The 27385-nt window shown below is 46.3% G+C and overlaps 1 protein-coding gene across 9 annotated transcripts in view; it reads left to right on the top strand.

Moving 5' to 3' along the window:
* Positions 1-27385, top strand: part of dgkza (diacylglycerol kinase, zeta a) — a 516902-nt gene that overhangs the window by 349021 nt on the left and 140496 nt on the right. For 6 of the 9 annotated variants that reach the window (XM_086007591.1, XM_086007592.1, XM_086007585.1 and 3 more), the window contains 5 exons: positions 6821-6861; positions 12680-12855; positions 15740-15838; positions 18446-18559; positions 24698-24817. In XM_086007591.1, the coding sequence (XP_085863717.1) occupies positions 6821-6861; positions 12680-12855; positions 15740-15838; positions 18446-18559; positions 24698-24817 (550 nt within the window). The remainder of the gene's footprint in view (positions 1-6820; positions 6862-12679; positions 12856-15739; positions 15839-18445; positions 18560-24697; positions 24818-27385) is intronic. The other 3 variants (XM_086007594.1, XM_086007589.1, XM_086007590.1) reach the window with 1 other exon arrangement.

The following is a 27385-nucleotide window of genomic DNA, read 5'->3' on the forward strand; positions in this document are numbered from 1 at the left end:
CATAAGGCGCTGGAAAGCCTGTGCTGCATTCTTGAGGCCGAAGGGCATCCTCAGGAACTCGAACAGGCCGAATGGGGTGATGGCGGCCGTTTTGGGGATGTCCGCGGGGTGTACGGGGACTTGGTGGTAACCGCGCACCAGGTCGACTTTGGAAAAGACGGTTCGTCCGGCCAGTCGGGCTGAGAAGTCCTGGATGTGTGGCACCGGGTACCGATCGGGGGTGGTGGCGTCGTTGAGGCGGCGGTAGTCCCCGCAAGGGCGCCAGCCTCCGCCGGGCTTGGGGGCGATGTGGAGGGGCGAGGCCCAAGGGCTGCTGGAGCGGCGGATGATGCCGAGTTGTACCATGTTGGTAAACTCGGCCCGCGCGATTTCCAGCTTGGCCGGGTTGAGTCTGCGGGCGTGGGCAGAAACTGGGGGGCCGGTGGTGGGGATATAGTGTTCCACACCGTGCTTGGCGGCTTTGGCCGAAAAGGTCGGGTTAGTGAGGGCGGGAAACTCAGCTAGGAGTGCCGAGTAGTCGTCCGTGGCTCTGGCGAGGCAGTAGGTCGTCGGGCCGGCCGAACGGGCCGGGGTAAAGGCGCCGGGGATGGGGGCCATAGTGTTGATGTCGACGAGGCGGTGCCTCGGAATGTCGACAAGGAGGCCGTGGGCGCGTAGGAAGTCGGCGCCGATGAGTGGGCAGAGGACCTTGGCTGTCAGGAACTCCCAGCGGTAGCGGCGGCCCGCGAGGTCGAGCGTGACCATGCCGGTGCCATATGTGCGGATTTCAGAGCCGTTGGCTGCAGCCAGTGTGATACCCCGTGTGCCGCGTTGGATCTCGAGGGCGGAGGCGGGGGTGATGCTGTGCTGGGCCCCTGTGTCGCACAGAAATCGGCGGTTGGTTCTGTCGTCAGTGACGTACAGTAGGGGCTCCTTCTGCCCCGCGGCCATCGCGGGGGCCGATGCGGGGGGGGGTTTGAAGGAACACGGTGGCGTGCAGCGTTGAGCCCTAGCGCCAAAACGGGTGTGGTAGTAGCAGTGACCCGGAGTGGTAGGGCGGTCGGGCCTAGCGGCCCGGGAAGACCGCGTGGTCGTTGCCGTGAGGTCGGGCGCGACGTCGCGAGCGGCCTGTGCAGAGAGCAGCCGGTCGGCCTTTTCGGCTATCTCATTCAGGTCCGTGGAGTCAGACTCCACAAGGAGCGGGCGGATGCTGGCGGGGAGCTGCCGAATGAAAAACGTGCGAAAAAGGGCGCCGGGATTTTTGTCGTCTGAGAGGGACAGCATGTGGGAAAGCAGGTCTGATGGTGAAGCGTCACCAAGGCCGGGGAGGTCCAGGAGTTGGCAGTGGCGCTGGTAAGAGGACGTTTGAAATTTTTTAAGTAGCGCAGCCTTCAGATGCTCGTACTTGCCCTCCGTTGGTGGATTCTGCAGCGCTGCCCAAACCTTGGGGACTGTAGCGTAGGTGAGCGAGGCGACGAGGTAGTCGTACTTCGTGGCGTCGACTGTAATGCCTTTCAGCCGGAATCTGGACTCAGCTTGAACGAACCAGGCTTCAGCGAGGTTCTCCCAAAAGTCAGGTAATTTAACCGTGACTACGTTTGTATCCGCCATGCTAGCTTAGGATTCGTCCTGAGCGTCGGGGTCACCAGTGTTGAGATACCGCGGCAAACGTGGGAGTCGAGACAGAGCTATTGAAAACACAGCTTCTTTATTCTGACCACATGGCAAACAGGAACTAGAAAAGCCCGCGCATCCACTTAAATACTTCCCAGACAGGAAGTGCTCCCGGCAGCCTGTCCCTGCGGGAAACAAGTTGCTGGAGGAAAGGGCCCCCGGCTGGGGGCTTCTGCTTAGACTGTCTGTGCCGCCGTGAGCGGATTATGTCCAGTGGTGGCGTGTCGCCACAGTGTCATATTTCCAACTACGTATCTGCTCCATCACCAAGACCACCTAATTCCACCTCGACAACATTTCACAACTCCGCCCTTGCCTCATTTCATCTGCTGCTGAAACCCTCATCCATGCCTTTATTACCCCGAGACGTGACTATTCCACTGCTCTCTTGGCTGGCCTGCCATCTTCCACCGTGCATAAACTTGAGCTCATCCGAAACTCTGTTGCCAGTATCCTAACTCGCACCAAGTCCCATTCACCCATCACCCCTCTGCTCACTGACCTACATTGGTTTCCGGTCCGGCAATGTCTCAGTTTTAAAATTCTCATCCTTGTTTTCAAATCCCTCCAAGACCTCACTGCTCCCTATCTCTGTAGCCTGCTCCGGCCCTTCAAGCCTTCGAGATCTCTGTGCTCCTCCAACTCTGGCCTCTTGCACATCGCCGATTTTAATCACTCCACCCTTGGCCCTGAGCTCTGGAATTCCCGCCCTAAACCTCCGCCTCTCCTCCTGTAAGATGCTCCTTAAAAACTACCTCTAAGTTTTTGGTCATCTGTTCTAGTATCTCCTTTTGTGGCTCGGTGTCCATTTTTTGTTTTGGTAACGCTCCTGTGAAGTGGCTTGGGACCTTTTACTATATTACTGCAGTCAGAATCAGGGGAATTTATAATTGGGAACAAAAAAATGGCAGACCAATTAAATACATACTTTGGTTCTGTCTTCACAAAGGAGGACACAAATAACCTCCCAGAGATGTCGGGGAACATAGGGTCTGATGAGAGGGAGGAACTGATAGAAATCAGTATTTGTAGGGAAATGGTGTTAGGGAAATTGACAGGATTGAAGGCCGATAAATCCCCAGGGCCTGATAATCTACACCCTAGGGTACTTAAGGAAGTGGCCCCAGAAACAGTAGATGCATTGCTGGTCATCTTCCAAAATTCTATAGACTCTGGAACAGTTCCCATGGATTGGAGGGTAGCTAATGTTACCCCACTGTTCAAAAAAGGTGGTAGAGAGAAAATGGGGAATTATAGACCGGTAAGCCTGACATCGGTAGTGGGGAAAATGCTAGAGTCCGTTATAAAAGATATAATAGCAGAGCACTTGGAAAACAGTGACAGGATCGGACAAAGTCAACATGGATTTATAAAAGGTAAATTGTGCTTGACTAATCTACTGGAATTTTTTGAGGATATAACTCATAGAAAATAGATCAGGGAGAACCAGTGGATGTGGTGTATTTGGACTTTCAGAAGGCTTTCGATAAGGTCCCGCATAAGAGATTAGCATGCAAAGTTAAAGCACAAGGGATTGGGGGCAAGGTACTGACTTGGATAGAGAACTGGTTGGCAGACGGGAAGCAAAAAGTTGGAATAAACGGGTCTTTTTCAGAGTGGCAGGCAGTGACTAGTGGGGTACCGCAGGGATCGGTGCTAGGACGCCAGCTATTAACAATATATATTAATGATCTAGACGAGGGAACTAGATATAATATCTCCAAGTTTGCAGACGACACAAAGCTGGGTGGGCGTGTGTGTTGTGACGAGGATGCAGAGAAACTCCAGGATGATTTGGACAGGTTGGGTGATTGGGCAGATGCAGTATAATGTGGATAAATGCGAGGTTATCCACTTTGGTGTCAAAAACAGGAAGGCAGATTATTATCTGAACGGCAATAGATTGGGAGAAGGGGAAGTGCAACGAGACCTGGGTGTCCTTGTGCACCAGTCGCTGAAGGTAAGCATGCAGGTGCAGCAGGCGGTTAAGAAGGCAAATGGTATGTTGGCCTTTGTAGCGAGAGGATTCGAGTACAGGAACAAGGATGTCTTGCTGCAGTTGTACAGGGCCTTGGTGAGACCACACCTTGAGTATCGTGTACAGTTTTGGTCGCCTTATCTGAGGAAGGATGTTCTTGCCATGGAGAGAATGCAGCGAAGATTCACCAGACTGATACCTGGGATGGCAGGAATGACGTATGAGGAGAGATTGGGTCGATTGGGCTTATACTCGCTGGAGTTTAGAAGAATGAGAGGGGATCTCATTGAAACTTATAAAATTCTAACAGGACTAGATAGACTAGATGCAGGAAGGATGTTCCCGATGGCGGGGAGTCCAGAACCAGGGGTCACAGTCTAAAGATAAGGGGTAAGCCATTTAGGACAGAGATGAGGAGGAATTGCTTCACCCAGAGAGTGGTGAACCTGTGGAATTCTCTACCACAGAAGGCAGTTGAGGCCAATTCATTCATTAAATATATTCAAGAAGGTGTTAGATATATTTCTTAAGGCTAAAGGGATCAAAGGATATGGGGAGAAGGCAGGGACCGGGTACTGAGTTTGGATGATCAGCCATGATCTCATTGAATGGCGGGGCAGGCTCGAGGAGCCGAATGGCCTACTCCTGCTCCTATCTTCTATGTTTCTATATAAATGCAACAATTATTGATGATGTTGTCAAGGAGATTAATCTTTCATTTCCTGGACGGTTGGCAACCCTAGTATGCACTCATGGAGAAAAATAATGGAGCTATGACAGCACGTTACATACAGAGCAACACTGGCTGGATGATGTTACTAGCATCGCCTATGATCTGGATTGTACCATTACTGCCCTATATATGATTAAATGATGGTGGTGGAAGGAATTGTAACGTCACATAAACCACTCCTTGTGTGTACTGAATACTTTGATCTTGCACATGCTGCTACATGTGTTTCTCTGTCTTTAGAAGGTGGACTGAAAAGCACTCTCGTGAGATGAAGCTAATTTGTAAACCAGCAAACTGGTTTATATCTTGTGTATCTCAGGGAGTTAACTCTTTGTAAGCTGAATCTAATTTTGCAGTAATATAATAACATGAATTAACATAACTATCCCTTCCAGGACCATATAGGTGAAAGTCCCAAAATGTTAGTGCATACAGGATAGTACAGGCCGGAGTATGTTACATACAGAGTAACATAGATTGGGGTATGTTATGTACAGAGTAGCACGTGACTGGAGTATGTTACATACAGGGTAGCACATGACTGGAGTATGTTACATACAGGGTAATGCAGTCGCTTGAATAGTTACAGGGTATGCACAGATTGGAGTGCATTACATGTAGAGTGACACACAGGTGGGGGTCTGTATAATATACACAGGTGGAGTTTTTGGACGGGACTGGAGTTGAACAGCAACAGACTGAAACTGAAGTCTGTTGTATCATGTGATTTCAGCTGCACTGATACTAGGTTTTGCTTCACTGCATGTTCCAGTGGAACAGAATATCTTGCATGCATTATATATGCATGCACGTCCTTTGTACATTATAGAACAACAGCTTGCATTTATATAACGCCTTTAAGGTAGGAAAACATCCCAAGGCGCTTCGCAGGAGTGTAATCAGACAAAGAAGGAGATATTGGAAGCGGTAACTAAAAGCTTGGTCAAAGATGAAGGTAAATTCACCGATCCTGCATTCCCAGCTAAAGTCAAAGGAAGTACGGACTGGAGATAGGACACAACACTGTAGCATCAGTTCCCCAACCCGAGCTCCCATCAAATGCAGCTCCTTGCTGAGAGTGTGGGATCGCTGAATTTATCCTTAACCTTGTATTACTTTTATATATACATACACACCACCTTTACACTATATATAGACACACATCCTGCATATATTATATATACATTCATACCCGTGTGATTTATTTATATTGAATGAACATGGAAATCGTGCAGTGTCTATGAAGGGCAGCCGATCAGCAGGGCCAGTTTTATGCCTGGGGCGGCAAGGTGAAAATCTGCTGCATGATGTCTTGACCATCCTAATCAACATTTGATGTCCTTGTACTAGGTCAACAGGTGGAACCAAGCAGAATCCCAGTGATGTGAAGAAAGTAAAAAGTTGGGGAACAAAAACTTAGAAGTATAATTGAAACATGTCAAGTACAGGAAACAACATCGCATTCCCACGTCCAGACCAAAATATCTCATTGACTGTAATAGATGGTCACTGCGAGTTCATTGTGTCCTAAAACTAGTTATGCTCACAAACTGTACAGACAGATCTATGTCACAGTGCTCTGAGTGATCATCAGGCATTTGCTGTATACTCTGAGTCCTTGGTGGTTGTCCTGTGGATACTCGCATGTGAATCTAGAATTATACAGCATAGTGGAGGCTATTCAGCCCATCGTGCCTGTGCCGGCTCTTTGAAAGAGCTATCCAATTAGTCCCAGTCCCCCGCTCTTTCCTCATAGCCCTGCAAATGTTTCCTTTTCAAGTATTTATCCAATTCCTTTTTAAAATTTATTATTGAATCTGCTTCCACCATCCTTTTAGGCAGTACATTCCAGATCATCATAACTCACTGTGTAAAAAGAAGTGTTTCCTCATCTCCTCCCAGTTTTTCTGCTAATTATCTTAAGTCTGTGTCCTGGTTATCGAACCTGCTGTCAGTGAGAACAGTCTACTCTATCAAAACCCTTCAAAATTTTGAACACCTCTACTCAATTTCCTCTTAACCTTCTCTGCTCTAGGAGAACAATCCCAGATAATTGATTCCATTATTTACGCAGAATTGAAGTAAGACTAATTGGTCTGTAGTTGCCTGCATATGTCTTGTCACCCTTTTTGAATAGGGACACTGCATTAGGCTGTTTTCATACTACTGGTACCTCCCCAGTGTCCAGTGACTCAGTCATAATGATTGATACAAAGAAGCCAAAAAACATCACTCACCAAGTGATATGTCAGAACTTTGGTAGAGCAACCTCCTGATGTTCTGATAAGTTCTGGCCAGTGGTGTCATGCATAAAATATTTGATTAGGAAAAGATATTCTTCTGCAAAAAAAAGTGTTTGAATCTCGCTTGTACAATGTACATTTAACACAACATTGCAGGGAACAGCTTGATTGAAGCCTAATTCTTCATTTTAATTTCTCTCGTTTTTTTTTCAGCCACGACTGCTGACCGGTTTTACAGAATCGATCGAGCACAGGTAAGAATAGACTCCCAAGTGATGACTAACATAACTAGCATTTGATGGTTAACAGCTTCACTGATTGCGACTAACAAATATTTCGCTCACTTGCACCCTGCTTAACTAAGCACAGAGTGAGTTATGCAGGGTGTCATTGACTCAGTTTATGCCACTCCCCAGTAAATTTCTAGGCTCAGCAACTTTTGGTTAATAATATAGGCCTGTGTCTGGAGTGAAGTACAAACTAGGGAACTACGCACTGGTTTGGCATGCTGTCCTTTCACTCTGTGCTCCTGAGTTTAAATCTATGCTGATCGTCTTCTCTCATCTGAAAGGTTTCTAAATGAAATGAGATCGGAGCAGTCCCAATCCAGAAGGAAAAGAAAGACTTGCATTTATATAGCACCTTTCAGAACCTCACGATGGCCCAAAACGCTTCACAGTCCATTAAGTACCTTAAGTGTAATCACTGTTGTAATATAGGAACTCGGCAGCCAATATTCACACAGCAAGGTCCCACAAACAGCAATGAGATAACTGACAAGGTCATCTGTTTTAACGATGTTAATTAAGAGATTAATATTGGTCAGGAGTCAGGACTCGCCTTCACTTTGAATAGTGTGATGTTAACTTTTATGTCCACCTGAGAGTCCAGACGGGGGCCTTAGTTTAAAATCTCATCCGGAAGGTGGCATCTCTGACAGTGCAGCGCTCCCTCAGTACTCTTCCCTTCCCTTCCTCAACTTCTCTGTCTCCATTTCTGGGGATAGGCTATCGACCAATATCCACTAAAAGTCCACTGACTCCCACAGCTACCTTGACTAGACTTCCTCCCACCCCGCTTCCTGTATGGACTCTATTCCATTCTCCCAGTTTTTCCATCTCCCGCATCCGTTCTGACCATGCCACCTTCCATACCAGTGCTTCCGATATATCTTCCGTTTTCCTCAACCGAGGATTCCCCTTTACTGTGGTTGACATGGCCCTCGACTGTGTCTGTTCCATTTCTTGCACTTCTGCTCTCACCCCTTCCCCTTCCTCCTAGAACTGCAAGAACTCCTTGTCCTCACTTTCCACCTCACCAGCCTCCACATTCAATGGATCATCGTCCCACCATTTCTGCCAGCGTGATCCCACCACCAAACACATCTTCCCCTCCCCTCCCCTTTCAGCATTCCAAAAGGACCATTCCCTTCACGACACCCTGGTCCATTTCTCAATCACCCCACAAACCCCTCCCCTTCCCATGACACGTTCCTGTGCAAGCGCAGGAGATGCAACACCTGCCCTTTCACCCCCTCCCTTCCCACCCTCCAGGGCCCCAAACACCCCTTCCAGGACAAGTTCCCTGGACCTGATGGCCTGCATCCTAGGGTCTTAAAAGAAGTGGCTGCAGAGATAGTGGATGCATTGGTTGTAATCTACCAAACTTCCCTAGATTCTGGAGAGGTCCCAGCGGATTGGAAAGCCGCAAATGTAACACCCCTATTCAAGAAAGGAGGGAGACAGAAAGCAGGAAACTATAGGCCAGTTAGCCTAACATCTGTCATTGGGAAAATACTGGAGTCCATTATTAAGGAAGTAGTAGCAGGACATTTAGAAAATCATAATACAGTCAAGCAAAGTCAGCATGGTTTTATGAAAGGGAAATCATGTTTGTCAAATTTGCTAGAGTTCTTTGAGGATGTAACGAGCAGGGTGGATGAAGGGGAACCAGTAGATGTAGTGTATTTGGATTTCCAGAAGGCATTCGATATGGTGCCACATAAAAAGTTACTGCATAAGATAAGAGCTCGTGGTTGAGGGTAATATATTACTGTAGCATGGATAGAGGATTGGCTAACTAACAGAAAACAGAGTCGGGATAAATGGGTCATTTTCAGGTTCGCAAACTGTAACTAGTGGAGTGCCACAGGGATCAGTGCTGGAGTCTCAACTATTTACAATCTATATTAATGACTTGGATGAAGGGACAGAGTGTACTGTAGCCAAATTTACTGATGATACAAAGATAGGTGGGAAAGCAAGTTGTGAGGAGGACACAAAGAATCTGCAAAGAGATATAGATAGGTTAAGTGAGTGGGCAAAAATTTGGCAGATGGAGTATAATGTGGGAAAATGTGAGGTTATCCACTTTGGTAGGAAAAATAAAAAAACAAATTATTATTTAAATGGAGGGAGACTACAGAATGTTCCAGTACAGAGGGATCTGAGGGTCCTTGTACATGAAACACAAAAAGTTAGCATGCAGGTACAGCAAGTAGTTAGGAAGGCAAATGGAATGTTGGCCTTTATTTCAAGGGGGATGGAATATAAAAGTAGGGAAGTCTTACTACAACTGTACAGGGCGTTGGTGAGACCACACCTGGAGTACTGCGTACAGTTTTGGTCTCCTTATTTAAGGAGGATATACTTGCATTGGAGGCCATTCAGAGAAGGTTCACTAGGTTGATTCTTGAGATGAAGGTTGTCTTCTGAAGAAAGGTTGAGCAGGTTGGGCCAATACTCATTGGAGTTTAGAAGAATGAGAGGTGATCTTATTGAAACATATAGGATTCTGAGGGGGTTGGACAGGGTACATGCTGAGAGGATGTTTCCCCTCGTAGGGGAATCTAGAACTAGGGGGCACAGTTTCAGAATAAGGGGTCGCCCATTTAAGACGGAGATGAGGAGGAATTTCTTCTCTCAGAGGGTCGTGAATCTTTGGAATTCTCTACCCCAGAGAGCTGTGGAGGCTGGGTCATTGAATATATTTAAGGTGGAGATAGACAGATTTTTGAACAATAATGGAGTCGAGGGTTATGGGGAGAGAGCGGGAAAGTGGAGTTGAGGCCAAGATCAGATCAGCCAGGCTCAAGGGGCCAAATGGCTTACTCCGGCTCCTATTTCTTATGTTCTTATACTCTTCTGACTGGCTTCCCAAACCCTCCATAAACTTCAGCTCATCCAGAATTCTGCTGCCCGCAACCTATTCCATTCAAAGTCCCACTCACCCACCACCCTTATCCTCGCTGAACTACATTGACTCCTGGTGACTTAACAACTCAAATTTAAAATTCAATTTTCATCTTTAAAGCCCCCCACTACCTCACCCCTCCCTGTCTCTGTAACCTCCTAGAGCTCTGTAACTCTCCACTCCCCCCAGCCCCCCAACTCTCTCTTCCTCTGACAGTGACCTCTTGTGCATCCCTCTCTAAATCCATCACCTCTCCTCCTTTCAGACCCTCATTAAAACCCACCTCTTTAATAAACTTTTGTTCACCCCACCTAATATCACATCCTTTGGCTCAGCATCCATTGTTGTCTGATAACACCTCTGTGAAGCGCCTTGGGACAGTTACAGCAGCTAAATAAATTCAAGTTGTTGTTCTGTGACTGACATTAAGGTACATTGCTGGGGCAGAGTACAACAAGCTTTACTCTGCATGCAACCCATATAATACCCAACCTGAGGTAACTGCCTGATGGTTTTGTGTAGAGGGAGCTTTACATTGCGTCATATCCAAAGTTATCCACTGATGACTCAGCCTGGATGAACATGCAGTAAACATTCCAACAAGTATCAATATAACGCAGCCTATGTCCCAATTCCCACCAACGTGTTCCTGCAGGTTTCATCACATGCCTCCAAAAGCCCCGCCCAGTCAAACGGCCTTTTTTGTGTCCCTCCCAATATTTTTATAACTAATAAACGAAAGTGTTCAAAGAAAATGTAAAAAAACCCACAAATTTTCTTTAATGCCCCTGTGACTTTTCTCCCGGGTTGCTCGCAGCAGTGTCCGGGAGAGTAATCTTTAATTCCTGGAGATAATCGTGGAGAGTTGGCAACCTGATCTCAGACTGTTGAGCATCTTCTGACTCCTGATTGACCGAGTGTTAAATTAGATAATGATTATTTGGCACAGCTCCACACTGGCATCCAGGAACACACAGAATGCCAATGCGCATGAGATCAATGGCAGCACTTACTGGCTGACCGTGTGTCTGATACCAGTTCAGCATCACTGTGGTATTTTTTCAATCTGAAATGGAAGCTTTCCCAAAATACTGTTCTGAATTTCTTACTCCCTCCAGCAATGTCGCTTCAAGAGGTTGCTCTGCGGGGTCCTGGTGCTGTTAGTCGCCGCAGTTTATTTTTGGGAAGCAGTTTTCACACCAGCCAGAACGACAGAGAAACACCAGCACATGTTCCTTTTCCACTTAATTTCTTCCTGACATGCCTTCTTGCAATGGCTGGTGATACACTGGCTGAAGGGGTGGTGGAAGCAGCTTCAACAATAACTTTCAAAAGGGAATTGGATATATATCTGTAAAGGAAAAATTAGTCCGGCTACAGGGAAAGTGTGGGTGAGTGGGACTAATTGAGTAGCTCTTTCAAAGAGCCAACACAGGCTTGATGGACCAAATGGCTGCCTCCTGTGCTGTATGATTCTATGAAGTCTGTGCAGAGCAGTGAGCACCAAAAGTGGGCTGATCCACTTTTACACATCAGAGAACACGGCTGCCCCTGACCCCCTGGTGTTTATGTGACACTCAAGGGCAGTGCTTCCTCGAGAGGCATCTGTGGAGACCGCCTCTTTAGACGTGTCTTGGGCACTCTGGAGACAGCAGCAGCTCCTCTTATTCAGAGTTGGTCCCCAGAAGAAGGCTCCTGTCAGTGATACCAAGGTCAATGGGGTATGAGAGAAGGTCTTGGAGGTGGATAGAAGGAGCAGTCTCTAGGGTAATAGAGTACAAAAGCAAGGAGGTTATGCTAAACCTTTATAAAACACTGGTTGGGCCTCAGCTGGAGTATTGTGTTCAATTCTGGGCACCACACTTTAGAAAGGATGTCAAGGCCTTAGAGAGGGTGCAGAGGAGATTTACTAGAATGGCCTCCTCCTGTGCTGTATCATTCTATGATTCTATAAATGGTATGAATTATTAGCAGCTGTAATGAATCATAAGAGCAGAGCCCAGTTCATCTAGACTGGTGTCTAGGTGTCAGTGGGTGGGCAGCAGCCTCGCCTCTGAGTCAGAAGGCTGTGGGTTCAGGCCTCACTCTTGAGACTTGAGCACAAAAATCTAGGCTGACATTTCAGTCCAGTAGTGAAGGAGTGCTGCATTGTCAGAGGTGCCATCTTTCGGATGAGACGTTAAACCAAGGCCCCATCTGCTCTCTCAGATGGATGTAAAAGATCCCATGGCACTATTTGAAGAAGAGATGGGCAGTTTTCCAGTGTCCTGTCCTACATTTATCCCTCAACCAACATACTAAAAAAACAGATTATCTGATCATTTGTTTCATTGCTGTTTTTTGGGACCTTGCTGTATGCAAATTGGCTGCTGCATTTCCTACATTACAGGAAACTTTGTTATATCCGGCACCGACGGGACCGAGCTGTTGCCGATCTATCAAAACTGCCGGACATACAAAGTTAATGTTGAAGCATACGGAGATTTTCATCTCCGGATCTGACAACAAACACTGTTGCTTAGCAACAGCTTCAAACAGTCGGCCCGTACCTTGGAAGCGTCTCTGCAGCTTAGCAACAGCTTCAGAGAGACTTTCCAAAGCCCGACTGTTGGAAAAAAAAGCCACGAGAAGAAAAACAACCTAACAGAACGGCTCCTGATTTCTGCCGGTAGATCGAAGTTTCCGGACATACAACCTCCGGATAAATCAAAGTCTCCTGTACAACAGTGACCACACTTCAAAATTATTTCATTAGCTGTAAAGCAGTTTGGGATGCCCTGAGGTTGTGAAAGTTGCTATATAAATGCAAATCTTTCTTTCCATTTCCTTTTAGGCACAATTATGAGCTTGAATTATTACTTTCTCTTCACTCCCTTTCAGGAACACTTGCATTATGTGACTGACATTTCCCAAGATGAGCTCTTCATCCTGGACCCAGAACTTGTAATCACGGAAACAGTGGGGACATCCCCAGGAATGCCTGATTTGGTTGGTTCATCTGGCTCCTTCACCTTCCCATCCTGCTCTTCTTCACCACCATTATCGCCAGTCCCAAGGTAAGAGAGCTGAGCGGTTCCCTGCTGGATATACAAGACTTTCATTCATTAATTAGTATTTCCCCAGAGAAGCTGTGTATAGCATTGGTCTGGAGAAGTGGCGTGTTTTTGTGTGTGTGTGTGGGAGAGAGGTAGGGTGACTCGATTAAACAGGGAACTCAACACAGTGTTAAAAAAAGAACTATGCTAATGGTGTTCTGTAATTAGTTGCTTGGAATTCCACCCCTACCCTGCTCCCATTGAACTCCTTCCTCGAATGTTACTGACTGAGTTACGACACTCACCATTTGGGGGATGGGGGGGAAGAGATCTTGCAGTTGACCATTGCAGCGCCTCGGTGCATAAACAATCCATGTCCCGTGACACCATGAATGCAAATGGGATGTCTGTTTGAATGCAGCTGTTATCCAGCAATGAAAGCAGAGGCTGTGGCCAGTATCCCTTTGATTTGCTCCTGTTGAAAGTTCTCCTTCAGGTTGGTTATTTAAAAAATATCTTGCGGTGTTGCTGGTAAAATGACAGAGGGAAGTGGCAGCTATTTCAAACAAAACACACGGCCGTCATGAGCTCAATATCAGAGATATAATGACCCGTCTCTCTCCAGCTTGTCAGCCTTGTCACAGGCGGTGGTCCAGCTTCCATTTGCAGAGTGGAAGGAGCTTTTGTCTCGCCTCCATAACTTAATAGCCAGTAAGCTGCTCAGAAACGGACACCTGTAGTGCCCCCTCTTGAAGGCGGTGGATTGATGCCAGACTAAAATCAGGTACTTTGTTAGGAGCTGCAATGAGACATGGGCTGATGACAAGTGCTGTAGCATGATTTCAGGTAATTATTTCTCTTTGACTCTTCCAATTTTTTCAGTAATTGCTCACCATCAGGAGAGCTTACTGAGTGAGCACTTGATGAGTGATGATGGGAGGGTGACAGGCCATTGCAGGATTTAGGTGACGGGGAATGGTGGCAAAGAGGGGACAGCAGAGCCCTGTCACATCTCGATTGGTAAAAGATAGTTTTGTGTTTTAACTGTGTGCAGAGTTATGAGAAAGTTGCATTGGGTTCTATAGTGGGTTGCAACTCCTCGATGTCGATGCGCTTTGACACTGGACACCGTCGTCGTTCTAGAACCCGTGGTCTACAGAGCTGCAACGATTAGCTGTAAAAGTACCCCGTTTCCATTTTTTAAAAGTAAAGAATTGTGAGCAACGCGCCCGCTAAGCTGCACAGCTGCGCGGCCGCCTGGATGTCCCGCACAGGCAGCTCACCGGCTTTTATATGGAAGAAACCGTGCATGCATGCGCGAAAATTTGACTGGGCCGCGCAGCCAGTTAAAGGGACTGTACACACAAAATTTACAGGGTGTATTGATTGTGAGGTTGCATTACAAATAATAAAAATCAATCACAATATTTTTCCACACAGAAGGAGGCCATTTGGCCCACCATCCCCTGTGCTGGCTCTCCGAAGGAGCTCTCCACCTAATCCCATTCTACTGCTCTTGCCACGTAGCCTTTAAAATGCTTCTTTGTCAAATATTTATCTCCCTTCCCTTTTAAAAGCTATTATGCATTCTGCTTTCCCCACCATTTCTGGTCGAGCTTTCCATGTCCTAACAACTCTCTGCTTCAGAAACTTCTCCCCACCTCTCCCTTTGTTTTTCTGGTGATGATCTTAAATCTCTAGTTGCCAACTCACCAAACAGTGGGAAATAGTTCCCCCCCCCCCCACCTCATTTACCTTATCAAAACCCCCTCAGAATTTTGAATTCCTAAGCATTTCTTTTCACTTCGGTTAATATTCTGTGCTTGACGCTGTCCCTGACTTTTGAGACACTTTTTGTAACATATGGGTTTGTTCCATTACTAAAAAAGCCATTGATCCAGGGATACTGAGATTTCTTGGAGCTGCCAGTCAACCTTAACTGATTTCACTGAGGCCTGACTTAAGTTTAATCTTGATTTTTTTTTTTTAACGATTTAGGCTCGCCACTTCCACCACCAGACGTAACGTGACGTGACAGCCACTTTATTTTTCCTTATTATCTCTTCTCCTCCTCCTCCCCTGAAGACGCCGACTCTGACTGAGGTACTAACGTGTGGAAAGCTGTACCTGCTCTCAGGCCTCTGCCAGAGCATCTGGCCACTAAGAGATGCACTGGAGGCAGCCATTTTGACTTTCTCCCCTTGGCTGCAGGGCAACGTCTGGTCTCCACTCCTTGGCTTCGCCTCCTGTAGCACTGTCTGAAATTTACCACAAGGGGCACAGCAAGCTCTAACTCACACTCTACCACTCTGACGCAACATGTCGAAGCACCCATGCGCTGTGCTTTTACTTTAATGCACATCTTCCTCCGAAATGCGAGCCTAGCTGTGTAATTTCCGAACACTGATTTACTGGGTCTCCTAATCTAAAATTGTGTTTCTGATTTCCAAAGCAGTCAATTAGCTTTTCATTTGCCTCTCCCAGGAGGTTATATGACTGCGGGGGGAGGTGGTAGGAAGTGTCTATTCATGATGCTCCAGCCATCATGGGTGTGGGGCAGGCTTGATGGACCAGCTGCCTGTCATTTTCATATGTTTTACACACATGTTCAATTGGTCACAACTCACAACCCCTCCTGCAGTTTGATCAAATGTTCAATGTGCAAATAGATCAGAAATCTGAGAGTTCAAGGGAGGGGGGGGGGTGGGAAATTCAGAGAAGATTGAAACTGTGCCAGTGCCGGGTTTGCAAATAACATTGAGGCTTGTTCTTGTTTTCTGCCTTGCATCTGATTCTCTGCCATTCTGTGTGGCCTTGCAGCTTCCAACTAAAATGTCCTTGTTTTTCTCCCACGTTCTCTCCTCTTTCTGTCATCCTTTCCTTCCCCCCCACCCCCCAACCCCAGTCCGACCAGCCCTCACTCTGACAGCGAAGCCCTTACCAGACGTCACAAGAAGTCTCTCTTCTCCTCACACTCTGGCTTCCCCTTTCCTGTGAAAAAGAGGTACTGTCAACCTTTTGCCTGTGCTTTTGTGTCTCCTTTCCATTCAGTTCCAGGCTTTCTTTATACCAGGTGTATGTGCTTGTAAGAGTCAGCAGTAGTGTCAGTAATGTTTCATGAGCTGCAGAACTGGGCATCACCAGCGCTAACAAGTGAAGATTTTTAAAAAAGTTAATTCTCAGGATGTGGGCGTTGCTGGCAAGGCCAGCATTTATTGCCCATTCCTAGGTTCCCTTGAGAAGGTGGTGGTGGTCAGTCTTCTTGAACCCCTGCAGTCCGTGTGGTGAAGGTACTCCCACAGTGCTGCTAGGTAGGGAGTACAGGATTTTGACCCAGCGACGATGAAGGATCAGCGATATATGTCCTGAGTCGGGATGGTGTGTGACTTGGAGGGGAACCTGGAGGTGATGGCATTCCCATGCACCTGCTGCCCTTGTCCTTTCGAGTGGTGGAGGTAGCAGGTTTGGGAGGTGCTGCCGAAGAAACCTTGATGACTTGCTGAATGAGTGGATTCACTTCCACTCATGGACACATGGGGGTGTAGCAAAAATAGGATAATTGACTTCCGAACCGTGAGAACTCAACTCGGGGTGCACGTAACATGCTCCCGGTTCATATTTAGGGTCCCAGTGTTTCCCCTATTGTTGCCTTTATATTAATTGAGACCCGCGTCAGTGACAGCATCTCCAGTAGCACGGGACTCACGCAGCCAGCTACGACCCAGGAGGAAGCTTGGCCGGTGTGTGCTGCAGCCAGCCTTAGCGGGCTTATTTTTTGGGGGTTGGTTGCAGCAAGCCGACAGCACTAGATCAGGTCACCATGTGAGTTAAAACAAAGAAATTGCATTTATATGGCGCCTTTCATGACCTCAGGATGTCCCAATGCGCTTTACAGCCAATGAAGTACTTTTGAAATGTAGTCACTGTTGTAATGTAGGAAACGTGGCAGCCAATTTGCACACAACAAGGTCCCACAAACAGCAATATGATAATGACCAAATAATCTGTTGTCGTGGTGTTTGTTCGTAGCGACACATATTGGCCAAGACACCAGGGAGAACTCTCCTGCTCATCTTCGAAATAGTGCCATGGGATCTTTTACGTCCACCTGAGAGAGCAGACGGCTTCGGTTTAACGTCTCATCTGAAAGACGGCACCTCCGACAGTGCAGCCACGTCCTGTCCTGTTCTCACCCAGTGTCCAATCTTGGGCTCGTTTCAGTCGTGATCACAAGATGGTGATCAGGACTGGGAGTCCTGGCTGGTTTTCTTTTTCTTGTAAGGGCTCCTACAGATAAATTTAAAGAAATAAACGAAGAGCAGCAGAGAGTTTACTGGTATAAAAACAGAAAATGCTCAACACTCAACAGGTCAGGCAACATCTGTGGAGAGAGAAACAGAGTTAACATTTCAGGTCGATGATCTTTCATCAGAACACAAGGGCCTTTATGGCCATTAAAGAGGAGGCTTCCATCCCTTCCGACCCACGGTGAAAAAACTCCCATCCAAGTGCACAGGGCTTCCCTCCCCGCGCAGTATATTTTCAATAACCAGACTTTTTTTTGAGACAGTAACCTCGTCACGGTTGGAATTTGGTGCAAGCAATTCTACCTTCGGCCTGATCTGTTCACTTTGAGCTCTACCTCTCCCTACAGGTTATATGAGTCACCCCGATGGAAACCACATATCCGGCGTGCAGTGGTGATAACTTTCTCACAAATAGCAAAAATGAATAAAGTGGCTGACGCATGTTACGATGTGAACCTAAAGTAGTCACATTTTGAGAGCTATCATTTCCCTTCTTTCTCCCCATTTTGTTTTACACATCTAGTGCAGGAAGATGCGAGGTCAAAAGGAAAGGTCACCAACCTGAAACGTTAACTCTCTTTCTCTCTCTCTCCACAGAGGCTGCCTGACCTGCTGAGCATTTCCAGCATTTTCTGTTTTTATTTCAGATTTCCAGCATCCACAGCATTTTGATTTTGTATGTGAGTTTGCTGGTGCCAGTTATCAGACTGGTATGCAGGGAGGTTGATAGAAGGATTTCACCTGGCCTTACTCTACATGTACTGCATTCCTCAGCACAGTATGGGACAGATAGAGGGGAAAACTTCCTTACAACAAACAGGATAGACACTCCTGGCAGTTACTGTCTTGGAGAGGTTATGCCTATTTTTGAAAACCGCAGCATTTAGCGAATGAGAAGGGGGTCAAGGCAGGGTTACCGAAGGAGCTTTTGAAATCACTTTTCTCAAACTTATTAGCAATCTGGAAGTAAACAAAAGCTGTGGGCAGCCTGGGGTCACAGATAGTTACTAAACTAAGCAGCAAGTTCATGACTGCAGATACCTGCTCTAAATCTTGCCCTTACTCGCTCTCCCTCTCTCACTCCCTATCTCTCTCTAGCTTGCTCTGTCGCTCTCTCACTCCCTTTCTCACACTCGCTCTCTCTCTTTTGCTCACTCTTTCTCTCACTCTCTCACTCTCTTTCACTTTATCTGTCTCACTCTCTCTCACTTTATCTGTCTCACTCTCTCACGCTCTCTCTCGCTCTCTTTCTCTCTCGCTCTCTAAAAAGTTTTAAACTGATTTTTTTCCCCTTCCGATTGTAGAATTTTGGATTTGCAGAAAGCCACGCAGAGGAAGCGTATTTCTAGCGACAGTTCGGTTGCTGAGGCGCTCGCCCACAGTGAATCGCTCAGAGTCTCAAAGCCTTTGCTCAGCAGGTGAGGAAAAGCTTCAAAAGGGAATGGACACAAAACCTAAACAAAACGCCAGTGCCTGAAAGGAGGGGGAAACCGCAGGGAGAGCGCGCGGAGCTGAGCTCGATAGAAACACTCCACAATACACAGTTTCAAAATGGGACAGAAAGTGACCAGACTCCCTGTTCTCTCCGAACCGCATGGTTCCCATCCATCAGCGCAACTATCCTGCTTTAAGTGGCTCTTACTCGTCTTTTCTTAACCCCCCCATTTCTTGAAAACAAGCAAATCCACTGTTCCAATTGGTTTAGGGGCATTGTTCAAATTCAAATAGAAGTGACCTGCATAGAACATTAATGGGGGAGAAATGTCAGATTCAAGGGTTTCGACGCATTCTTCTGTAACCGAACCCAATTCAAGGAGGGGGTGGGGGAGAAAAAATGTGACCTCCCTCCCTCCCTCCCCCATTCCTCAGAGGTTGACTGTGTACCGATGCCAATGCTCTAAATAAAACAAAAAACTGCACCATGTATTTTCTCTAAAACTGGCTCCTCCATTTCACGTCTGTCTGGCCTGCCTAACAACAACAATAACTTGTATTTATATAGCGCCTTTAACATAGTAAAACGTCCCAAGGCGCTTCACAGAAGTATTATAAGACAAAAAATTTGACACTGAGCCACAGAAGGAGAAATTAGGGCAGGTAACCAAAAGCTTGGTTAAAGAGGCAGATTTTAAGGAGAGTCTTAAAGGAGGAAAGAGAGGTAGCGAGGCGGACAGGTTTAGGCAGGGAATTTCAGAGCTTAAGGCCTAGGCAACAGAAGGCACGGCCACCAATGGTTGAGCGATTATAATCAGGGATGCTCAAGAGGGCAGAATTAGAGGAGCGCAGATATCTCTGGGTGGGGTGGGGGGGTGGGTGTGGTTGTGGGGCTGAAGGAGATTACAGAGATAGGGAGGGGCGAGGCCATGGAGGGATTTGAAAACAAGGATGAGAATTTTGAAATCGAGGCATTGTTTAACCGGAAGCCAATGTAGGTCAGTGAGCGAGGGGTGATGGGTCAACGGGACTTGGTGCGAGTTAGGACATGGGCAGCCAAGTTTTGGATCACCTCAAGTTTACGTAGGTCGGAATGTGGGAGGCCAGCCAGGAGTGCATTGGAATAGTCCAGTCTAGAGGTAACGGGCATGGCTAAGGATTTCAGCAGCGGATGAGCTGAGGCAAGGGCGGAGACAGGCAATGTTACAGAGGTGGAAATAGGTGGTCTTAGTTATGCTGCAAGTATGTGGTCGGAAGCTAAGTTCAGGGTCGAATATGACACCAAGGTTGCGAACAGTATGGTTCAGCCTCAGACAGATGTTAGGGAGAGGGATGGAGTCAGTGGCTAGGGAACGGAGTTTGTGGCGGGGACTGAAAACAATGGCTTCGGTCTTCCCAATATTTAATTGGAGAAAATTTCTGCTCATCCATAAGTGGATGTCAGACAAGCAGTCTGACAATTTACCGCTTGTTGTGAGCGACACTCACTCACTCTTTGAATATATTTTCGATATATGTCACTGTGAAAAATAAATCCCAGGTCTGTGCGTTTGAATGGGATTGCAGTCTCACCGATCTTAAATGTCACTCCGAACATTTCCCTGATTGTGACAGGCACTGTCCGTTTTACAGGTTCTGAATCCCCTTGGCACTTAGCTGTTTGCAGCTTTGTGCTCGCTGACCTACATTGGCTCACGGTCTGGCAACGCCTCGATTTTAAAATTCTCACCCTTGTTTTTACAATCCCTCCTTGGCCTCGCCCTCCCTATCTCTGTAACCTCCTCCAGCCCCACAAAGTACGAATCTCTCCGCTCCTCCAATTCTGGTCTCTTGAGCATCCCCGATTTTCTTCACTCCGCATTTGGCGGCCATGCCTTCAGCTCTGGAATTCTCTCCCGAAACCTCTCTGCAATTCTGCCTTTCTTTCCTCCTTCATGATGCTCTTTAGAACTAAACTCTTTGACCAAGCTTTTTGCCACCTGTCCTAATATCTCCTTATGTGGCTTGGTGTCAAATTCTGCTTGATAATGCTCCTGTGAAGGGCCTTGAGATGTTTTACTACATTAAAGGTGCTACATAAATGCAAATTGTTGTTGCACAGATGCACTGAGAGTTGGATTCCCCCAACCCTTCCCAGCTCCCTCCCCTCTCCCTGTCTCTACCCCCCCCACCCCCCAACCAAAAACACCTTCCAGCCCCATCGGTATGTATATTCCACACAATGACATATAAAAATGTTTGGAATGAGCTCCTAGCAATCTATACTTGAAGAGCTGTAAGGAGCGGGAAAGTGAAAGGTAATGAGGCGTCCAGTGGCAACGGGGTTCACGCGAGGCTGATGATTGACGGAGTGTCTGCTTCCTCTCATCCCATGAGAGGCAGGTAGCACAGGGAGAAGGGCGGGAGGGAATTAAAAGGAGGAAACTTTTCGACCTCTGGGAGCCCTGTACAATGGAGTGAGAGGGCACGGGTTTGATTGCTGAGCAAAGACTACATGGTCTCATTACAAAAAGAGAGAAAACCGACCAGGGTCCCGTCACCTGGACTGCTATCAAATGCTTCCTGCTGCTGGCCAAAGAACTTCATTAGCATTGGCATGCCCAATACTGTGTCCTCTGAGGGTCCTTGGCCTCATTGAAAACCCCCCTTTGTCATTTTGTTTCTAATGGGTGATTAATCCATTTTTTCAACCAGACGAGAATGTAGAGCATTTTCTCACATTTGGTTCTAAAGCCCTAATCCATCCATCATCCCCTGCCTGTCTATGATGCAACCAATCAGTCATTGCACAATATAAAAATAGCTCCACTGAAAATACCTCCAAAAGAAGAAAAGATTTTAAACGTGAAATTCCAACCATTTTTGTATAAGATTACCTCACCAGTGTAGTCTTATATTTGTATATATGTATGTGTGGGTGAGCTAAAGTGCTGAAGTTTCTTCCTGACCCTGTGTTTGTTGTAGTGGGGGGGGGGGGGCGGCGGCACAAGGTGGGGCCCTTTCTCCTATCTCTCTCCGTACTTGTCCGTGTGTGTAAATGCTGCAGTTTCTCCATACCGTTCAATCTCCATTCTGAATTGTTTGCATTGGGGGATGGGAGTCTGAGATGCTTCTGTTGCGCCCCAACTCATAGATAACTATATTTGCAACTGAGGAGACAGAAACAGGAGTAGACCATTCAGCCCCTCAAGCTTGTTCCGCTATTCAATTAGGTCTTAGCTGATTTGTACCTCACATCAATTTACCCACCTTTGATCCACACCCCTTGATACCCTTACCCAACAAAAATCTATTGATCTCAGTCTTCAAAATTCCAATTGACGCAGCACTCACAGCCTCCTGGGAGAGAGAATACAGATTTACACCATCTTTTGTGTGAAGATGTGCTTCCTGATTTAACTTTAAGATTGTGCCCCCTTGTTCTGGGAAATAGAGGAAATAGTTTCTCTGTATTTACCCTATTGAATCCTTTTATCATTTTAAACACCTCGATTAGATCACCCCTCAACCTTCAGTACGCAAAGGAATACAAGCCAAGCTTACACAACCTAGCCTCAGAATTTAAGCATCATTCTGGTGAATCTGCGCTTTACCCCCCCCCCCCCCCCATTCCCTTCCTGAGGTGCGGTTTCCAGAACTGAACACAGTGCTCCAGAATGGGGTCTGACCAAAGCTCTGCACAACTGAAACATCACTTCCTCACTTTTGTATCCAACCCCCTTGAGATTAAGGCCAACATTCCATTAGCCTTTTCAATTACTTTTTGTACCAGTCGACTAGTTTTTAGTAATCTGGGTACATGAACACTGTACTGGCCGCGCTAGACGTGCTCCTATCTAGTTATCCAGCAAGTTAAACACTTATTCAAAATAATTCTTCGTGAAGCCGTTTGCTGTTTGAAGCCTTTACTTGAACAAATTTGTGAAACTGTAAACAAAGACAAAGTATGTTTTGTACATAAACTGAGTACTATACATTCGATATTACATAAGATATAAACATATTTACAACAGTAGAATAGATTAATTGTATAACTAACTAACATTTGGACTCACTTCTGTAACTATCAAATATTAACCTTTTATAAACATAGTGTTATCAAAATACTACTGACAACGTTGCTATTATGCTAAGAAACAAAGATACTCACAGATATTGCACTTAGCCTAACATATGAAATCAGATTACATTGGATTGTGAAACCCTTATGGAATCCTCCATTACTGCCAGGTTCTTCCTGGAATTCTACTTCCTGGGATTCTACTTCCTGAGTTACACAGGAAGAAAGGAACGAAGGTCAAATGACCTCTCACAGGAAGAAAGGAACGAAGGTCAAATGACCTCTCACAGGAAGAAAGGAACGAAGGTCAAATGACCTCTCACAGGAAGAAAGGAACGAAGGTCAAATGACCTCTCACAGGAAGAAAGGAACGAAGGTCAAATGACCTCTCACAGGAAGAAAGGAACGAAGTTCAAATGACCTCTCACAGGAAGAAAGGAACAAAGGTCAAATGACCTCTCACAGGAAGAAAGGAACAAAGGTCAAATGACCTCACACAGGAAGAAAGGAACAAAGGTCAAATGACCTCTGTTTCATACAAACACACTGCTAACACATAACCACCACCAGAGGGTGCTATCTGCACACATAAAATAGTCCATCGGTCCAGAACAAACACCGAAATCCCTTTGCTTCTCCGCAGTTCCTCGTTTCTTACCATTAACAAAATAATCTGATTTACCATTCTTGAATCCAAAGTAGATGACATCACACTTGCCCACATGGAACTCCATTTGCCACAGTTTTGTCCACTCACTTAATCTATCAATGCCTCTTTGCAACTTCCTGCTCCCATCTGTGCAACTTATTGTGCCCCCCCCCCCCCCCCAATGTAGTGTCATCTAAGAACTTGGATATAAAACTCTCTATTCCTTCATCTAAGCCATTGATAAATATGGTGAAAAGCGGAAGCGCCAGTACAGATCCCTGGGGAACACCCCTTGGCACATCCTGCCAAACAGAGTATGTACCCTTTATCCCTACTCTCTGTCTCCTACCTCGCAACCAATTTCCAACCCGTGTCACAAGTTTGCCTAGAATTCCATGCGCTTTCATTTTTGCTAATAATCTTTTGTGTAATCCAATGCCTTCTGGAAGTCCATAAAGATGGCAATTATAGACATTCCCTTATCCACCATGTTTGTGACCTTGTCAAAAAAATTCAACTAGAATAGTCAGACATGATTTACCTTTCACAAATCCACGCTGACTCTCTAATCAGCTCATACCTGTCTAAGTGCTCAGTCACTCTGTCCCTGATGGCAGATTCCAGTAACTTCTCCACAACTTACATTAGACTGACAGGCCTGCAGTTACCTGGTTTCACTCTCCCTCCTTAAATAATGCAGCGATGTTTGCAATTTTCCAATCCAATGGCACCATTCTAAAATCACTAATAAACGTTACAGCCCTGGGAATAACAACAACAACTTGTATTTATATAGCGCCTTTAATGTAGTAAAACGTCCCAAGGCGCTGCACAGGAGTATTTTAAGACAAAAAATTTGACACCGAGCCACATAAGGATAAATTAGGGCAGGTGACCAAAAGCTTGCTCCAAGAGGTTGGTTTTGAGGAGCGTCTTAAAGGAGGAAAGAGAGGCGGAGAGGTTTTGGCAGGGAGTTCCAGAGCTTAGGGCCTAGGCAACAGAAGGCACGGCCACCAATGGTGGAGCAATTATAATCAGGGATCCTCAAGAGGGCAGAATTAGAGGAGCGCAGATATCTCGGGGCGGGGGGGGAGTTGTGGGGCTGAAGGAGATTACAGAGATAATCCACTAATAAATGGTACGGCACTGGGAATCAACTAATAAACGGTACAGCACTGGGAATAATTCATTAATAAACAGGTCAGAGACAGAAATCTGCTAATTGAGGATATAACACCAGGAATCCACTGGTAAACATGTCAGTGCCAGGAGTTCACTAAAACGGTACAGCACCAGGAATCCACTAATAAACGGTACAGTGTTGGGAATTCTCAAGTAAAGAGAACTAAATGTAGCAGTCGGTCCAAGGATGTTAGTGAATTGTAACCTGTTTCTGTCTCCTCACTGTTACAGGACAGGCGCCAAGATAACCAGTGTACATCGATCGAATACAACAGCAGCGGACTTTAAACCAACATCCACACCGACTGTGGCACAGGGACCAACGCCAACCCATGCAGCAGCAATGTCACGGTATGGACTTCAGTGTGAGCTCCCTGAGAGTTTGGCATCTCCTTCTTAACAGATTTTAGTAGCAAAGAGTGCAATTCTCTCCCCTCCCCTTGTGTGTTTAATGTGCTAAAGCAGACACCTCACACCTACGTCATCTCATTTATTAATGGTGGAATACCTGCAGTATAAACATGGACTTGGGGAGTCATGAGTGCGTCTTTTTTCTTCAGTGGTTGGGTGTGGAAGATTAATGTGTAGATTTTCTGCTGGATCCTCTGATCAGACCTTAGTCGAGTCGTGCATTATTGCACCCACCATTATGTGCTGACCCTTCTTGCTTTCATGGAGTCAGCTTCATTTATGGAGCGTGGGCAAACTCCCTGCCCATATTAGGTCTGCACTGGGAGCTCACCACAGTGGTGTCAGGAAATGCCATGTAATTGATTTAAAGGCTGCTTATACAAGGGGTGATGGATAAGTTTAAAGGTAAGTGGCTGTATGTGTGGATACAAATGTTGATTAAAAATAGCCTGCAGATATTTTAATGTATATATTTCAACCTTTGCAAAACTTGTTTGGGTAATAAAAATGCCTGAGCAAATAATGAATATGAAGACAGAAAAATAGTGTCTGATTATATTGTTACAGAGACAGGGAGACAGAGGAAAGGGAAACAAGGATAGAAGCAAAAGACGGGAAGGAGAAAAACAAAGGTAGCAGTCAGAGAAATCAAGGGTTTAAATCAAACATGGCCACAATAAATAATAATTCTAAAAGGTCTAAGAGTGCTAAAAAAACAAGCCTGAAGGCTTTGTGTCTTAATGCGAGCAGCATTCGTAATAAGGTGGATGAATTAGCTACGCAAATAGAGGTAAACCGATATGATATGATTGGGATTACGGAAACATGGATCCAGGGTGACCAAGGCTGGGAACTCAATATCCAGGGCTATTCAATATTCAGGAAAGATAGGCAAAAAGGAAAAGGAGGTGGGGTAGCATTGCTGGTTAAAGAGGGGATTAACACAATTGTAAGGAAGGATATTAGCTCTGATGATGTGGAATCTGTATGGGTAGAACTGAGAAATACCAAGGGGCAGAAAACTTTAGTGGAAGTGGTATACAGACCCCCAAACAGTAATGCGGATGTTGGAGATGGCATTAAACGGGAAATTAGAGACGCATGCAATAAGGGCACAGCAGTTATCATGGGTGACTTTAATTTACACATAGATTGGGCTAACCAAATTAGTAACAATACTGTGGAGGAGGAATTCCTGGAGTGTATACGGGATGGTTTCCTGGACCAATATGTCGAGGAACCAACTAGAGATCAGGCCATCTTAGACTGGGTATTATGTAATGAGAAAGGATTAATTAGCAATCTTGTTGTGCAAGGCCCCTTGGGTCGGAGCGATCATCACCTAGATGGTAAGGAGATCTACATCAGAATGTTGTTTATAGGCTACAGCTCAGCATTCAACACTATCGTCCCCAACAAGCTGGCCACCAAACTCCAAACTCTTGGCCTGAACACTTCCCTCTGCAACTGGACCCTGGACTTCCTAACAAACAGACCCCAGTCTGTCAAATTAGGCAACCACACCTCCCGCCCCCCCCCCCCGACCCTGAACACGGGGGCCCCACAAGGATGTGTGCTGAGCCCCCTCCTCTACTCCCTCTTCACCCACGACTGTGTGGCTGTTAATGGTTCCAACACCATCATCAAGTTTGCAGATGACACCACGGTAGTAGGCCAGATCACCAACAACGATGAGTCAGCCTACAGGGAGGAGGTCCAGCATCTCGTGAAGTGGTGCGCCGTTAACAACCTGGCCCTTAACACCAAGAAAACAAAGGAAATAATCGTGGACTTCAGGAAGTCCAAAGGCGGAAGTCACACCCCCATCCACATCAATGGGGCGGAGGTGGAAAGGGTGGCCAGCTTTAAGTTCCTCGGAGTCCACATCACGGAAGACCTCTCCTGGTCCCTCAACACCTCCTCTCTGGTGAAGAAGGCCCAGCAGCGCCTATATTTCTTGAGGAGGCTGAAGGGATGTAATCTGTCACCCCCGATCCTCTCTAACTTCTACCGCTGCACTATAGAGAGCATCCTGACAAACTGTATCACGGTATGGTACGGCAGCTGTAGCTCCCATGACCGGAAAGCCCTGCAGCGGGTAGTCAAAACTGCCCAACGCATTACTGGCACCCGGCTACCGACCATAGAACATATATATCAGAAACGCTGTCTACGGAGGGCACGGTCCATCATCAAAGACCCTACCCACCCCAGCCACAGTCTGTTCGCCCTCCTACCATCTGGAAGACGCTACAGATGCATTCGCACCCGTACGACCAGATTTAGGAACAACTTCTTTCCCAGGGCTGTCATCCTACTGAACTCCACAAATAAACACTAAAGCCTGCACATCTGCCGATGCACTTTATTATGGTCATATTTATGCTAATATATATGTACAAATGTATGTTGAAATGTTTAAGTGTCCTAATCCAAATTGTACACTCTCGGGAGCCGCAAGCCTACATTTCGTTGTACTGCACTTGTGCACTAACAATGACAATAAAA

The sequence above is a fragment of the Somniosus microcephalus genome, chromosome 15 (assembly GCF_052327205.1).
Source record: "Somniosus microcephalus isolate GS21.2 chromosome 15, FLI_Smic_1.0, whole genome shotgun sequence".
Lineage (NCBI taxonomy): Eukaryota > Metazoa > Chordata > Chondrichthyes > Squaliformes > Somniosidae > Somniosus > Somniosus microcephalus.